The sequence below is a fragment of the Hippoglossus stenolepis genome, chromosome 16, assembly GCF_022539355.2.
Source record: "Hippoglossus stenolepis isolate QCI-W04-F060 chromosome 16, HSTE1.2, whole genome shotgun sequence".
In the NCBI taxonomy this organism is placed as follows: Eukaryota; Metazoa; Chordata; class Actinopteri; order Pleuronectiformes; family Pleuronectidae; genus Hippoglossus; species Hippoglossus stenolepis.
This window is the reverse complement of record NC_061498.1, coordinates 8747980-8763997: the sequence shown is the minus strand read 5'-3', so window position 1 is coordinate 8763997 and position 16018 is coordinate 8747980. Positions and strand designations below refer to the sequence as shown.

The window sequence follows — 16018 nt, the reverse complement described above, 5'->3', positions numbered from 1 at the left end:
AGAAATACAACATGACAAATGTAAAGAATTTCCAAAACACTGTTACTTATCCTTAATTTCGCCCTGGAATCACAACATATAGCTTAATTTTGAATGAAGGCAAACACTTAATATGTTTGTGTCTGCAAATTTGAAATTATGAAAATCTGTATAATTTGAAAAGCCCTTAGTTATCAAATATGGGAGACGTCTCCTCGTAGTTGACATAGGTCAAAATACCTTTACAAATGAATTGAAGATGTTAATTTACATTTAAATACTTCACTGGGAAAATCTTAAAGTATGATTAACGGCTAAACTCTATAGGAGACAAAACCAAAAATATATTTTTAGGAGGTTGTAGGGCAGTAAATGATGATTTAGAAAAATCTCATTGTCTCTTGTGTCAGCAGCAGTGAAAAAAGGTATTAGAATAATTGATTTAAGTAAACGTAAAAATACTTCAGTTAAAAAGTCTGCATTCAGAAAGTATTCACCACAGTGTCAAAGTGGGTCATTAGGGCCCTATTGCTTTTCGTTTGATTATTCAGGCAAATGAATCGCATTTTTGACGGCTTGAACATACTCGAAAACTCACCAAACTTCGTGGGCGTGTCAGGCCTGAGGACAGTGTATGTATTCTGGAGTAACTCAAAATGGGTGTGGCAAAATGGCTCAACAGCGCCCCCGAAAACGCAGCAATTCTGTCTGGCTTAACCGATCTTCACGAAATTCGGTACACACTTGTATCATGACTTGTATCGTGTATTTTCAAGCCGTCCAAAAACCCATCAGCTTTGCTTTGACCTCATTCTATCTCTCCTGAAGTTTTCTCCAGTCCGCCTGTAAACTTAGCATTTGTTTCGCAGAGCTTGATATTGAGGTCAGCACTGAAACTCTTCTCCTGTACCAGCAGCAGTTCAAAGAGCTCCAGATTTTGAATTAGCAGATTCTCTTTCTCCTGTTTGGAGTTCTGATTCCCACTCACTTGCCTCTAGAATTATAGTGACATCTGCCACCTTTTTCTCGTATTGAATGCCGCCAGTTCCTCACTGAGCCCCTGATAGTCATGTGTCAGATTCTTGCATATCCGTTTGTATATTTCTGCGTCCTCTGTTACCTGTTAAACTGTGCTATTTAAATACTCGCACAACTCTTCTGTCAGTTTTAACTTTTCTTTCACCGTCTCCAATTCTACACGGCACTCATTCACCCTCAGTTTTTTTCTCTTGCACAATATTACTTGGCGCATGTTGTCATCGTAAACGATGAACATTTCTTTCATCTCCTGCAGTTTCTTGTCTGCTCTTTAATTCCTTCTCTTTTGCACTTTGCCCCCTTCTGCGAGGTACAGCGGAAAATTACCAGCTGTTGGTAAATCATGTTGTGTGCCTTTATGGTCTTTTCCTTGATTTACTGCACTGTTGAGTTTAGTTGTTCAGGTTATTAGTCTGAATATGTTAAGCTGAAAGAATAACACTTTTTTGTGACTTACTATTTAACTCCACCCAGGCTTTATATAAAAGAACACTTCAAAGGATGCATTAATCAAAGAATTCCTTGTTGTCAGTTTGCTTTGATGTATTAGACTGTTGCAAAGATGAAAGATGTATATGATCTGAAGAGAAACAAAAGTGTTTTTGACCTTAACAGATCTATTAGTCTGTATGTAGTGATAGTGAAAGCACCACCTACTGCCGAAAAGAGGTAAGCCTCGTTTTACAACTTTAATTCGATTTACATAACATTTTCACCGTGTGGTCTACACTCAGAAATGATAATATTGTTATTGGATGCTGGGTAGATTTGTGTCTCGTTCATTTTTATGAACACAATTAAAATTCTGCATCAAGTTATCTGCTGCTCCCCAGTGGCGAATACGGGAACTTTTTTAATATATGTTTATTTCATTCATCGACCAATCAAAACCATTAAATGCAAAGACAACATCTCAAACCTTGAATGAAAAGGAGCAGAAAGAAGAATCATCTTATATAACCTGCCCCTCTTTCACAGGACATTCATTAACAAAGAAAATAAGTGCAAACGAACGCATCTATTATATTTCTTTAGGAAAAACGCTCACATGGGTATTATTCTCTGGGTTTGTTATTGTGAAAACTAAGGAATCGTCTATTTAAGAAAACTACCGCCATATATTTAACTTCGTATTATCCAAATAGTAACGCTATAGTAATGCTGTGATCATAAGAAAACCTGTGTGCGTCATTTACTTTTTCATTTCTTTCTACTTGGAAGTTGAAAATCCGACTTTTGTTTACACCGGAAGTTGGTTGCCCACGTGGCACAACAACAACTACTTCCTTGGCAACCATCCCGTCCTTGACGACCAGGGGAGGAGGAAACGAGCGGAATAATGGCGAAGACAACCGGCGCAGTGAAATCCCTGTGGCAACAGGTTTGTGAAGGTAAGCTGGTGGTTGTTGGGTGAGTTGTGGCTTTGAAGTTTAAAAACACGAAACTTTACGTTGACTCTGTGTGTTTTGGAGAGTGTGAAGCGGAGCAGCCCCGTTATCCCGGTGCTGAGTGGACACACGGCGGCTCAGTGGGCTCCCAGTTCTCCCAGTACAGCGACAGCACAAAGTCTACAGTCTTGCATGGACTCAGCACAGCCAAGGTCAGCCCCTGGTTTCATTTACAGTTACAACAAGCTTGATGTACAATACTCACATCCTCCACCATTACTGACAATAACTCCTCAGTTCATTTGTCATTGTAGCTCCCTTCATCTCTATCAGACATTTTCTTATGCACAAATACTTGACACACTTTCCCATTATGTTACAAACTGTTGTTTTGCTGATGTTCTCAGTTACATGTGTCTCTCGGACGTTTCTACGTTTCCCCCCTGTTAATATTAATATATTAATATTCTTTACACTTGTTGAGGGTTCAGAACAGAGGATGATCACACCTTGTAAAACCCTATGAAACAAATTGTGATTTGTGAATATGAATAAAATTTGATTGATTGATTGATTAGGTGTCTGAGGACGATGACCCTCGTAGAGACTGTGACTCGCTTCTCTCCCACGCTGGTTTCGCTGGTAACTCAGCAGAGGGGACATCACCTCCACAATTCCAAAGTAAGAACCTCCAAGGAGGCCCTGGTGTTGACCTCCACTTCACTGCAGGTTCCCTCAGGTTCCCCAAACCCAACCCTACAGCTGGACTGCTTTATTGACTGAAAGAAAATTGATCAATTACTGTGTTTAAATTGGGTCTGGGCAATAAAACTATATAAAAAAAACCACAACCTTCACTCAGGAGCAAAATTATATATATCCATATCGCCCAGCCTCATTTTTAAGTAATTTTGTAAAAGAAGATTCCATAAATCATCTGCTACCAACTTCTCAAATCTAAATATTCTCCCAGTTTTTAACAGTTACAGACAAATTAAAATAATATGTGATGGAATAATGATGTGTATTTTTTTTTTCTATTTTCAGACATTCCATACAAACAGTCAGATGTATTCATGATTAAATGTATTAGTGGTTGCAGGCTTTTACTGTAAAGTACACAGAAAGTACACAGGAAGAATTAAAGCAATTTGATGAGGCGCCGTAAGCAACTGACCTCAATCAAAACTTAATTTGATTTCAAAACTAAAACGGGGGTTGAGTTGATACTTTGCTTATACACAAATATTTCTCACATCCTGGTCTGTACATTGTGTGTGTGTGTGTGTGTGTGTGTGTGTGTGTGTGTGTGTGTGTGTGTGTGTGTCAGGTCCTGTCACACGCTTCATTGAGAGGGAGGTGTTTCCAGTGTTGTTGCCTGGATTGGAGGCTTTGTTGAGAGAAGCTCAGAAACACGGCTGTTTCCAGGTTTGAATTTCACATGATCAACACCCAACGAATTTTCCACCTACAGGCATATGATATTGTTAAATGACCACTGACTTAGAATGTAAGGAATTGACTGGTTTGGTTGCACTGAAGGATAGAAATGGTACAATATGGCCAATGTTGCACGGCATTGATCACCTTCTGTTGTGTTGCAGAGGAAAGTGACAGCATTCAACCCGTGTGACTTCCTAACTGAGTGGCTGTACAAGTAAGACCCTCACCTCCTTTAACAACTCTCTCTTCACTCCACAGTAGATTCTCTTCAAGGTCCGGTTGTAAGTGCTGTGTGTGAAAAATGGTGGTCGTGTCATGTGTCGTGTCTCTCTCACTCTTCCCTCAGCCACAACCCCCGCAGACAAGGACAGCCCCCGGTGAACATGTGTGACATCCCCTTTGTCAAGGACTGGCTCAGCATGCAGTGAGTGACTCCTCAGCCGGTCACCTGTCTGACACACAGACACGTGCTTTAGCTGTTACCTGCAAACTCACTATTTACCAAGAAATGAAACTCTTTTGTTTGAAAATTTCTCTCTTTCTCTTTTCTCACCGGGTTATATAATCCAATCTCCAGGGGATTAATTGTGCAAAACATAAATGTATCATTTTTATTTTAACATTCACAGAAACGTGCTGTAAATATGTATCTCGACATGCTGCCTGTCTTGTCTCTGTCTGTCACAAGGTTTCTAATTTTCTTTCTCCTATTATTTCAAGTCCCAGACGTCCCATCCCTCTGTTTCTGCTGCTCACTGAGGACCAGGCTGCTCTGCTCATTCAGGCTTTCTGGAGGGGATACAAGGTACACTGGACATGACTCAGCAAAATGGTTTTTACACTTTTTTGACAAAGGCAAACCCCAATAACTCAATTTCAAAATAATAGTCCGGAAGAAAATACAAAAATGTTTCTTCTACCTGGATGCATACTACGTCACAATGGTTATATATTTACACATACCTTTAGCTGGGATTCCCTGGTTTAATTACCACATCCCAAACTTCTCAAATTAAGAAGCTATACTGCGGAAATGGATTTTTATGTCCGAAGCATGATGGATACCTGCAATTACCGCACGTATAGGCGCCCTCCTGTGTGTGCATGCGCCTACAGTGGGATGATGTTGTATAATTCTCTCCTGCTGAAAACCCCCTCTTCCACAGGGACTGCAATTTCATTCAGCAGCTTGATTATGTCATCAGTGATGCCGCGGTTTAATTCCCTCCTGTATGGGCATCATGGTCTGTACTGCGATATAAATAGACCTACACAGACACTACCAGAGGAAATCAGCCGCAGTTTCTCCGCACAAAGATAAACCCAGTCTCTTGTCGTGTAAAGGATGCAAGCGGGGGGGTTATGTTTTTATTTGTCTCACCAGAAGCTTTTTATTATTTCATAACCTTCATGCTTGTGGGATGATTAAGTTGTATACTTTTAATTAGTGGAAAAGAGGCCTGCTGTGCTGTAAGGTGCCATTAATGGTCTGAAAATAGTTTTTTTTGTATGCAATTGAATTGGTGGGTGTGTGTGCATGACGAGATTTGTACAAATTTGCACGTATCCAGATGTGGACCGTTTGTACACCAGCAGGGGGCAACACTTCCTCTTTTTTCCCCTTTAACGACACAAAATCTAATTGACCTCTGCACACACAAGGTGGCAGCAGGGAGTCAGCTGCCTGTCACTTCGCTCTGTGTTTACTTTGAACTAAGAGAGGCTCAGTTGGGCCACTGATAGCACTGCAGCCAGGCCCCCCCAAGGGATTTGTTAAAAAGAGAGAGAGAGAGAGACACAGCCTGGAAGAGTCATAAATGAGAGAATGGGAGGGTATATCTGGAAAGGATACAGCTCAGGGTGTGTTTGGAACATTTCCGGATCGATGGATGGACGGACGGTGTTGCAGAGTGGCCTTAGTGTAGCAAATCGGCAAGATGCAGAATGAGAAAATGCAGAATTAGCTAAATCCAAAAGACACTGGGGGGCTGTGAACACAGCACAATCAGGTTCCTGAGTTGAGACTTGGCCGTGCAGAGGAACATGACTTATTTAAGATACACAGGGTGGAGTTACTTTGTTATTTTGGGTAGGCACTGAGGCAGGCTCCTGACAGGCGCTGCAGCCCAGTGGGCAACAGAGCAGAGACGAGGGCATCAGCGCCATCAGCTGTGCAGCACTGATGGTTTTTGTCATCATGACACCATATGAGGGGGCATCATTTTCTGATCATTATAAGTTTTACATTTTGTCTCTCTATTATTTGCAGCCAAATCTTGGAAAATGTGTGTTTTAGATACTTTAATGTAGATGATGACATTGATATTTTGGTTCTAATGGTAACTACGGACTAGTAAGTTATAGGTTTAATGTTTAATTTAGCTTTGTGAAGTCATTTCGATGATATTATCAGTCCAGTTACACTCCCAACATGTCTGAGGAAAGTGCTCTTGGCGAGCAGGCCCAGTCATTGTTAAGAAGTGGGGCACTGAGAGCACTGAATGGTATTTCAATTGACAGAGCAGAGACGAGGGCATCAGCACAATCTCACTTGCTCCTGTGTGTATGTATATGTGTGTAATGTTGTTTGTGTCTGTGGGTTTCCATCGCCAGTAGAGAATGTGAACATACGTGTTTGCAAACAGCATGTGACAATTCAATATTGTCATGTTTTCTCTCCCAGTGTAAACTCTTAATGCGCAGTATTGTTCGACGATTTCACGTTTAAGTGAACAACAACATGTTACATTTCACCATAATCTGTCCCAGTGTGATGTTTTTAAGTACTTGAGAATATTTTCGAGGGTTTTACAAGAGTATAATAGGATTATGGGATTTTGCTAAAGATAAACACAAAAAACACATTTGGCTCAATGATTAATATTAGTTTTTGAACCCTAACCCCAAATATTCTAACATGTAGCTATAATGATAGTAATTAATAATTATGCTGAAAATTGCACAGCTCTACTTTTATCAATATACTCTGTTCTCTTCTGCCTCCCTCAATGCACCTTCTTCCCCCCCCTCATTCTTACACTGTGTGATGTTATATAACCTGCCTGACGCAGCGCTGACTGCAGTGGGTGCATGTGTATGTGTGCAAATGTGTGTGTGTGTGTGTTAGAAAGACTGACAGACTCAGGGTCAGGAGACAAGGAAGGAGGGTATTTTAGTAGAGTTTTATCCCTCCATTATTAATCTCTTTCATCCAAACATATTGAGGACTTGGTCTGGAGAAGAGCAGCGGTAAAGATGGTACACACACACAGATACAAACTCACACACACACACACACACACACACACACACACACACACACACACACACACACACACACACACACACACACACACACACACACACACACACACACACACACACACTAGTTAACATCTGCGACCCAATGCGATTGTCTCTTGTTTCATTTTACGTAGAACTATGAAGAGTTGCTCTGTCTGAACATATTACATAATCTCCTTTACACTCTAATCCATTCATCCATGCCTGCTGCTGTAATTCACACATGCAGTATGTACATGCACAGACACACACAAGCACACATAAACACACACACACTTCACGGATCAGTGAGACTTCTCAGGTCTAGTCAGCTGAGTTGGAGTAATGTGGTAGCTGTGTAATAAACAGGGATTACAATTAGACTGTCAATATTATGGGAGTCGTGGTCAAGTAGGGCTTTTTATCATACTCATTTCCACTGTCTCCTGCAGATTCATTCAGCACACAAGCACACACACTGTGGTTGACCACATCTTGGCTATTGTCTACCCTCACTTAATAAATCACATTCCGGTCAAGCCAAGTGTCTTGTGTCTTGCTCTGTGTGTGTGTGTGTGGTTTCGGATGGTTTTATGTTTCGGATACTCTAATGTAGATGATGACATTGATAGTTTGGTTCTAATGGTAACTAAAGACAAGTAAGTTATAGGTTTACTGTTTTTGAAGTCATTTTGACGATATTATCAGTCCTGGCACACTCTGTCTATGTCTGAGGAAAGTGCTCTTGGACAAGCAGGCCCAGCTATTGTTAAGAAGTGGGGCACTGAGAGCACTGAATGGTATTTCACTTGACATAAACTAATAGAGCTGATCGGAAGAATCCTACACACACTCACACACAGACACACGCACACAAAGAGCTGTACAGTCAACAGCAGAAGTAGGTCTGTGATTCCAGCTGAATTATCTGAGGGCAGAGATAAAGGAATGGCTTGGATTCAGGTCCAGTGTTAAGTCAGTGACAGGTCACATGCAGTGGCATTCATGCAGAAAATATGTCACAGGCACTCAGGACATCCAGTAACCGCTGGCTCTGCTCGTCCTCACTGCCCCCTCCTGCAGAGGGTCTGCCGGGGCATCCTGGTGCAGAATCCGATAGAAGGGCCTACACGGGTATTCATCTAATACCCCCTTCCATCTGGACTACAGAGACTATTTTCATTGTTGTTTACCTTTTAAGTGCTCTTACAAAGGACAGTAGGGTTAGAGTGTAACCACTAATGGGTCCACAGAATCAGATCACTGGATTAGTGGCTGGTCAAACCTTGATGGGAGAATCAACCAACAAGGGAAGGGTAGCTAAAGTACACGGTGGCTGTGGCTTCATGCAGCCTGTCCTTGTGGCTGGTTAATGCGACTGCAGCGAGTCCCCTTGAACAGAAGCCATTGTGCTGCTGCAGAGTGTGGGACTGGGCGAGGAGCTCAGTCTCACAGGCAGCTTTTGCACAAAAAGGGAAGCAGCTAGAAAGGCTGTGCAGTGGGATTGAAGTGTGTGTGTGTGTGTGTGTGTGTGTGTGTGTGTGTGTGAGAGGGTGACGAGGGCATGCTGTGCACAGTTTGTGTTTCTGTGTGGCTGTTGAGTGTAGGGGGTTGTGCTTGTGCTGCTGATGGTGTGGGCTTTGAGAGACAGAGGAGGATAGAGTCCCTCGTCTTAGTGTTCCGTGCTGCTGTGTGATTTTACAGCACGTGCATGTCAAATATGCGTGTGATTGCATACGGGCTTACAATGCCTTGCTAATTTTTCGAACCACTCTAATCCCAAGCTTCATGCATACACACCGCATAAGAGGACTGACTCTGAAACAGACCCTGTCATGTGTGCAGTGTTACAGACAAATATAGCAACAAGATATTTTATCATCAAAGGTTCATATAATTTAGATTTCTTTATTTTTAGTGAATGGATGAGAAAATATATAATTTGTTGTCCTAGATATTCTCCGATGTATTCAACATAGAGAGTCTCAGGCCATCTTCATGTACACAGTCAAAACAATAGCCTCTGCTAATCAGCAGTGCTGATGCACACAGACAGGATTCATAATGCTCACACACACAAACAAACACACACACACACACACACACACACACACACACACACACACACACACACACACACACACACACACACACACACACACACACACACACACACTGATCCCAGCTCTTCGTTTCTTGCTATCACACAGAAACTGTCAACGTCCTGTGGAAAGCTTGTGTGTTCACAGAGACAGCTTTCTAAGAACAGTGTGGGACACATTTCAAAGCATCGTTCCACAATTACCAAATATTTCCGTCATTTAGACACTGACGACGACAAAATCAAGGAGTTTAAATCTGGAGGGTGTAGGTTTTTGCAGCACAACAACAGGAGTGACACAGAGTAGAAATGGCTGCACGGACTCAAGAAAACACACTCAGGCAATGGTAAGGAAACAAGGCTGACTCCAGAGCCCCCCCACCCCCATCACACCCCTTATTTCCATTTCTATAGTTTGCTCCCATCAGCAGAGGGCCTGTTGCGGCGCTGTGACATCCCGTGAATTAACAATTGGAGCTCTTCACTCCTCAACCCATCACCAGGCATATGTAACAGGCCCACTTTCCTATCCACGACTAATAGCAACACTATTGCCGCCACACAAGCGGGAACTCATGGGAAAATGCTGGGGTCGAATGGAGAGGGAGGAGCTGGAGGAGACGCAGATCGGGGAGAGGGGAGCTGGAAGAGAATACAGAGTGGGGAGGAGAGCAGAGTGTGTGTAGAGGGTTGACGTGCTCGGGAATGGGGTGTTGGTATGAGAGCACGTATCTGAGGAGAGGCACACCTGAGTGCTGAAGGGGAAGAGAGGGAACACAAGAGTTGACCAGTGAACAAAAGGAGGGGGAAAAGGAAAGAGAAGGAGGCCTAGTTCTACAGCTCATTACATTTACATAACACTCTCACAGGCCGCAGTATTGTTTTCAGCAATGTTATGCAACAGTGTAGCAGCAAAATTAAAGCATCAATTCATCACGTCCCTCCTATTAAAACCATAATAATGAGGATTATAATATTACAAGTTTGATATCAGCTATAAATAGCTTCATGTGAAAATCACCAATTAAACAAATGAGAGGCAGCAGCACACACCTTGAAATATTATGGTGAAATAAACTAGTAAAAGAGATAATGCTTCAGTCAGGAGAGACTTGTAGACAAATGAAAAGAAGGAAATCATGATGAGAGGAATATACTTTGGTGCTTAGACCCCAGGTGGAAGTTTCTGGGAAAGTAAAGTGTTTTTTTTGTTTCACCTCGTTGTCGTCAGTGTGAAATAAAGATTTCATCAATTAGAGGCATGGAAGTTGTGGTGTCTCCAGTAAATAAGCCACTCTCCCAGTTGAACCACTGCACAAGTTAATGAGACAAAGAGATACACACATATCATGGGCCACTTCTGGTGTCATAGTACTGGTCCGCTTGCAATTTAATTAAGTTATTGATGATGTTGGCTTATCTGGATTCATTCATGTGTTGCCTTTTGCGTGTGTGTGTGTGTGTGTGTGTGTGTGTGTGTGTGTGTGTGTGTGTGTGTGTGTGTGTGTGTGTGTTATAGATCAGAGCGCGGCCAGATGTGCAGGAGCTGCGCCAGTGGCAAAAACAACTGAGAGAGAGCCACGACATTGCCAAAACTGTCAAGCAGTTCTGGGCCAAGCAAGAACGCAGAGGTGAGGGCCTACACACACACACACGCACACACGCATGCAGTACAACCAAATGCCTCACGCTTGCCAGCAACACAATATCATTGATCTTGACTTTTTTCCTGTGGCCGACAACAGCTGCAGATAGGCGGGCAGCACACCAAGATAAATGCATAGATGTCAACCTATAAAGTACTATCCACATTTACACAGATACGCGTATGTATTACATTGTGCACAATACATTCTCAGGCACACACAGACACTGCAGATATATAGCCAACCCTAACCCAACATGGCAGTGAGATAAGGATTGCGAGAACAGTGATGCAGAGAGAGAATGAGGCCAGGGACAGAGACGGTGACAAGGGGAGAGAGTGGGAGGAAGAGAGAGAAAATTACAGGCTGAGGCGCGAAAGAAAACGTCTGCAGGGCTCAGGTTGCGTTTTTGTGACAGATAGAGCCACGGATCTTGGCTGGGGACACGACACGAAAGGGAGGAAATACAGAGCAGAGAGGTAAGGGGGGATGAAGGCAGAGAGATGTATGAAAGGATAAAGTATGATTGTGGGTTTGTGTGTACACATGAAGGACAGAGTAGAGCAGCTGAGAATGCAGACCCATGTCCAGTGTCACTGACTGGGATTAGGGCTCAAAGAGCGTGAGAGACACACACACACACACACACACACACACACACACACACACAGTGTATTTTTTATAGTTTTAGAAAATGCATGAACAAACGTTGGCCTGATACAGTGTAAAAACAGGCCTACGTGGTATGGAGGGGCAATGAAAGAGGCAACATTCCCCCTTATTAGTTTTTAAGGTAAAATTCTTACATAATGTTGCTTTAATTTTTACTTTCTTCTTTCACAAAAAAAAAAAAAAAGGAATTCTGTGCCACAGTGGCCTGATAATTTACTGTTCTTTGCACTGAACGAGTTCTATGTGGGGGAAATAAGAACTCTCCTCAGACGACTGTTTTATTAAATAATGGGTGTTGCAGCCCACCTGACACTGCTGCGTTAGTATGTCAGTCACAAGCAGGTTGGGAAACACTTTGTGAGCTTCCTGTAATGAGAGGATATCAATTAATCTGCAAACAGCCAATGACAAACACAAGCACTCCAGCGTCCACCACCGAGCCAGTCATGGTAGCATCTCTGTTTTTGTTGCACACGAACAATTGACAACACTGTCATAAACGCAGGTTTGTTTCACACTGACACATTCCACACAACAAAGGCCTCACTGCAGCCGCGGCAGGCTGACGAACATTCTTCCACTGGGGTGCCACAGCCACACAGAGCTGCCGCTGCTAGCTGCTGCTACTGAAACTGCAGCACTTCTGCTGACCTGACATTCTAGCAGGGGGCCTGCGGATGTATGTCTGTATGTGCTTGTGTGTGTTGGTAAGAGGGCGTGTAAGTGTAAAAGAGAGTCTGCCCAGACTGTTGTTCTGAATAGAAGCCATTTTCTGACCTCTTCAATGGATGAGAATGGGAGAGAACCAGAAATGTGTGAGACAGAAGCATGGAGGGGAGGAGATTGGTGCTGAGGTTGCAGTTTGTTTGCTGTTTTGCTTGCTGTTGTTTTGGATGCAATGAAGCAAGCCGTGCCCTCCAGCAGCTGACAGATAAATGACCCATGCTTGGGACAGACAGAGGTGGAGAGATTGAGAGTGAGGGCTTATTTGGAGAAGCCCCCTCCTCACTGTATACGCGCTCTTTCAGTCGATCCAGCAACAGCTGCACTTGTCTCATTTGACCCGAGGAGAGCATCGTGCAATACCTCTTCTGCCATTTCACGTGTCACAGATGTGAATCAGAATTCGTCAGAGATGGAGAGAACAACAATCAGGCAAAGAGCAAAGTAACCCAGAGTGAAAAACCTCAATGATACTCTAAGGTCAAAAGGCCACGGCTCATTGGACAGGTGCAGCTCTCAACAGCTCATGAATCACTGTACAACTGTCCTTGACTGCAGCTTGACATGGTGGATGTTTACCATCAGTGCAAGCACTGTTCAAACAGAGTAGTAAGCTCGCCTGGCAAACACCTTTTCTTCCTAATGGTAATGAAAGTGAGTCAGCGTATGTGTAACCAATTAGCAATTCACGTTGCTGCCAATAGTATGTCATTAAACAAAAAAATCATTTGACAGTTAATGTGTTAGCTGCAGTAAATGAGTCTCCTGTCTGGTACAAGTTGCACTCTGCATTTTAAATATCTTCCTCCTTTATTATAAAGATCTACAGCATCGTGGTTTTAAAGGTCGTTGTATGTGAATCAGGAAAAATACATTTTAGATCGTAAAGAAAAGTACTAAGAGGCTTCACTGGTCCTGATCATAGTCTGGATATAAGGTTGGACAACATGACTGCTCCCCAAATGGGAAGCGTCAATCAGTATAGGTCGTCAAATCCTGCCTCCTCCATGTTAGTGGATGAGACATGGACCAAATTGCAAGTCAAGGTAAACGTGAAATACATTTTTCTCTGTCATTTTTTATAACAGCAATGTTTGTCCAAGTGAGTGGTTTTAATTAGTTATTCGATGCTATATAAATGGGGTCAAACGTCATGATTGACAGCTGAGCCTGACTCAAGACTGGTCGCATGCGTATATGAGCGGGACCTCCTTACTGCAGCTCCATCCCCCGATCACTACTGCACAGACTCTGGCTACAAATGGGCGAGATAGCAGCGTTAGCATGCAGGATATTTTGGCTTTATTTCTGGTTAGTAGGAGGAAGTGGAGACATGTCATCCATCTTTATTTACAGTCAATGGTCCAGATGTTGGTGCTTCATATACTATTGATGCACCTCAGAGACACAACCCCAGTCATCACTGTGTAAATATTGCACAACACATTTCACTACCATGCTTATAATCTGTTGATGGCTCTTGTTGTGGAACGACTGGTCAAATATAGCAGCCTATTCATCATAGCTCCACATACCTAATGTCAAAGCCTTTGTCTTTTACTGGCCAACAACAACAAGGTCACCACAATAGCTCTGCAGCTGCCACAGTGAGTAAGTGTCAGTAACTGGTTGTTTTTCAGCCCACGCCACTTTAGCTATCAATTATAATTTGGAAAAACACTTTATGGTACATTTAGACAAATTGTTTAGGCCTTTAGACATTAGGATCATGTGCATACCAAAAACAGGATGCTCAGATTATAATCGAACGCAAGTCTAAGAGTTTCAATTCTTGATTTTTCTCAAAATACAAATCTGTGCAAAATAAAGTCAGTGAAATTTGACAAAAGAAGCCTCATGTTCATGTTTTGGTAGAGCACTTGAGGACTAAGCTTTTAATTTTTTAAGGGTTTTCTTTTTTTAATGCACCAAACTGTTTTCCCCAGTGGAGAGCAGAGTGCAGCAGAATTCTCAAAAATGTGTCATACACATTTTTAACCATTTGCAACATTTAGTGCTTAAAACAAAAGTCATTTTACAGTCACATACCTAGTCAAATTAAAGATGCACTTCTTGTTTGTCCGCAGTGGGCTCAGCTATGACAGATCTTCCAGAAAGCCCCCAGCCTGGTAACTCTGATGTGTCCATCCAAGTGGTTTCCCCCACCCCCCAGAGCACTGTGGTCCACACCCCCACCACCCAGATGACCCCTGAGGCTGGTGAGTGGCTGACCCCCAGCCTATGCAGCGTGGAAGACATGGCCTCCACACAACCACTGAATAATTTCCTGTCTGTAGCTGCGCCCGGTGACGAATCCCTGACTGCAGTGTCCCCGTCGTTTCTCGGACATCACAAACTGAGCTAGACGCGTGGTACTTTTAACAGAAATCATTTGCTCTGTGTGCAGGGTTTTGTGGCATGTAAAGGCGATTAAAGTCTGTTAGGTTGATGTACAACTCACCAAGTAATAAGTCAATCAAGCTTCGAAAAACCGTCTGCAGGCAGCTGGATATGGCGAAGCAGGGATTTATGGTCAAAGATGTGTGTGTGATTAGTTGTTTGCTTTTATTTCCTTTTTTGATGGAACACTTCCTTTTTACGAGTCTCGCCCAACAGGGAGCAGCATGGTTCATATATGAAACTGTCGGGAAGGGAAACCTCTTGTCACAGACCAGATATTTCCTCTCAGTGCCTCTGGCTGATATCTCACTGGAATATAACCTTCATAACCGTCATATTTCCTTGACTTGTTATTTCCTTTTTCTTTAGCAGTAGAGTTTACTGCACAAGAGAGGTTATAGCATTTCCATTGAAGTCAGGAACTGGGGTCAGAGTGAAAGGTGACTCAGCGTACACAGCAGAATTTTCTCTTCTGTTTATAAGAAGAGTAAAAAACCTTGTCAAGAAAACAAAAGATGTTCACTGGTGTGTAGTGTAGCAAAAATAAATACACAATACAATATCCTCCTTAGATCCTCTCACTATTTTACAAGTGATAATAACCCTGTTATATAGCTCATCTTCAGTAGTTAAATATTTGTACATATATGTTATTGAAAAGCTGATAAATGTCACAGATGGAAAAACTGTATTTATATAAAGTCTATTTTCTAGTAAATATATCAACAAACCTTACTTGTTATACAATAAACATAACATTTCCTCTATTTTAATATTTGGTATATGATATAAAAGTTGTGTGATACATTGAGGCATGGTTCAACCGCAGTTATAAGAATTTCACACTGAATGATGTTCAATCCTTTTTTTTTTAATATCTTGTGTTTGTATTCCCATGTAACAGCACAGTTAGAATATTTGATGTGTTTTGGTCTTTTGCCGAATAGTTTGACATTTTACTGGAACCCTGCTGAGTCTGGCAACTTCAGCTGTCTGTCTCTGTGGCAGGGAGCGATCAAACAAGATCTTAAATGTCACGCATCAGCCTCGGAAAGTTCATCAAATTTTATCTGCAAAAATATTCTGGATAAAAAAACTGCATGCTGCTCAACTGACTGCAGTTCTTTGCTTTCCTTGATGTCAACTTAAAAGATTGTGCAGGCGGTAACTGTCTTTTTCCTGCCTGTCAATTAAAGTGAGTGAATAAAGTGCACTGCTGGCACGTTTCCATCACTCCTTGAACCTGGCCTACCTGAGCGCATACTTCTGGTTTCCTCTCCAGTGACTGCAGAGCAGTGAGGTGGTGGTTCTGTGACAAATGGCTTTCCTGACCATCCCAGTCACCG

General features: G+C 42.4%; 1 protein-coding gene across 1 annotated transcript; it reads left to right on the top strand.

The window, feature by feature from the left end:
• Nucleotides 1-68: 68 nt before the first annotated feature.
• On the top strand, nt 69-15894 carry iqck (IQ motif containing K). The gene is made up of 9 exons (XM_035180297.1): nt 69-2408; nt 2490-2617; nt 2984-3086; nt 3736-3833; nt 4010-4062; nt 4195-4272; nt 4569-4653; nt 10751-10862; nt 14360-15894. The coding sequence occupies exons 1-9, from the start codon at nt 2357-2359 to the stop codon at nt 14635-14637; spliced, it is 987 nt and encodes a 328-aa protein (XP_035036188.1). The 5' UTR covers nt 69-2356; the 3' UTR covers nt 14638-15894.
• Nucleotides 15895-16018: the final 124 nt, after the last annotated feature.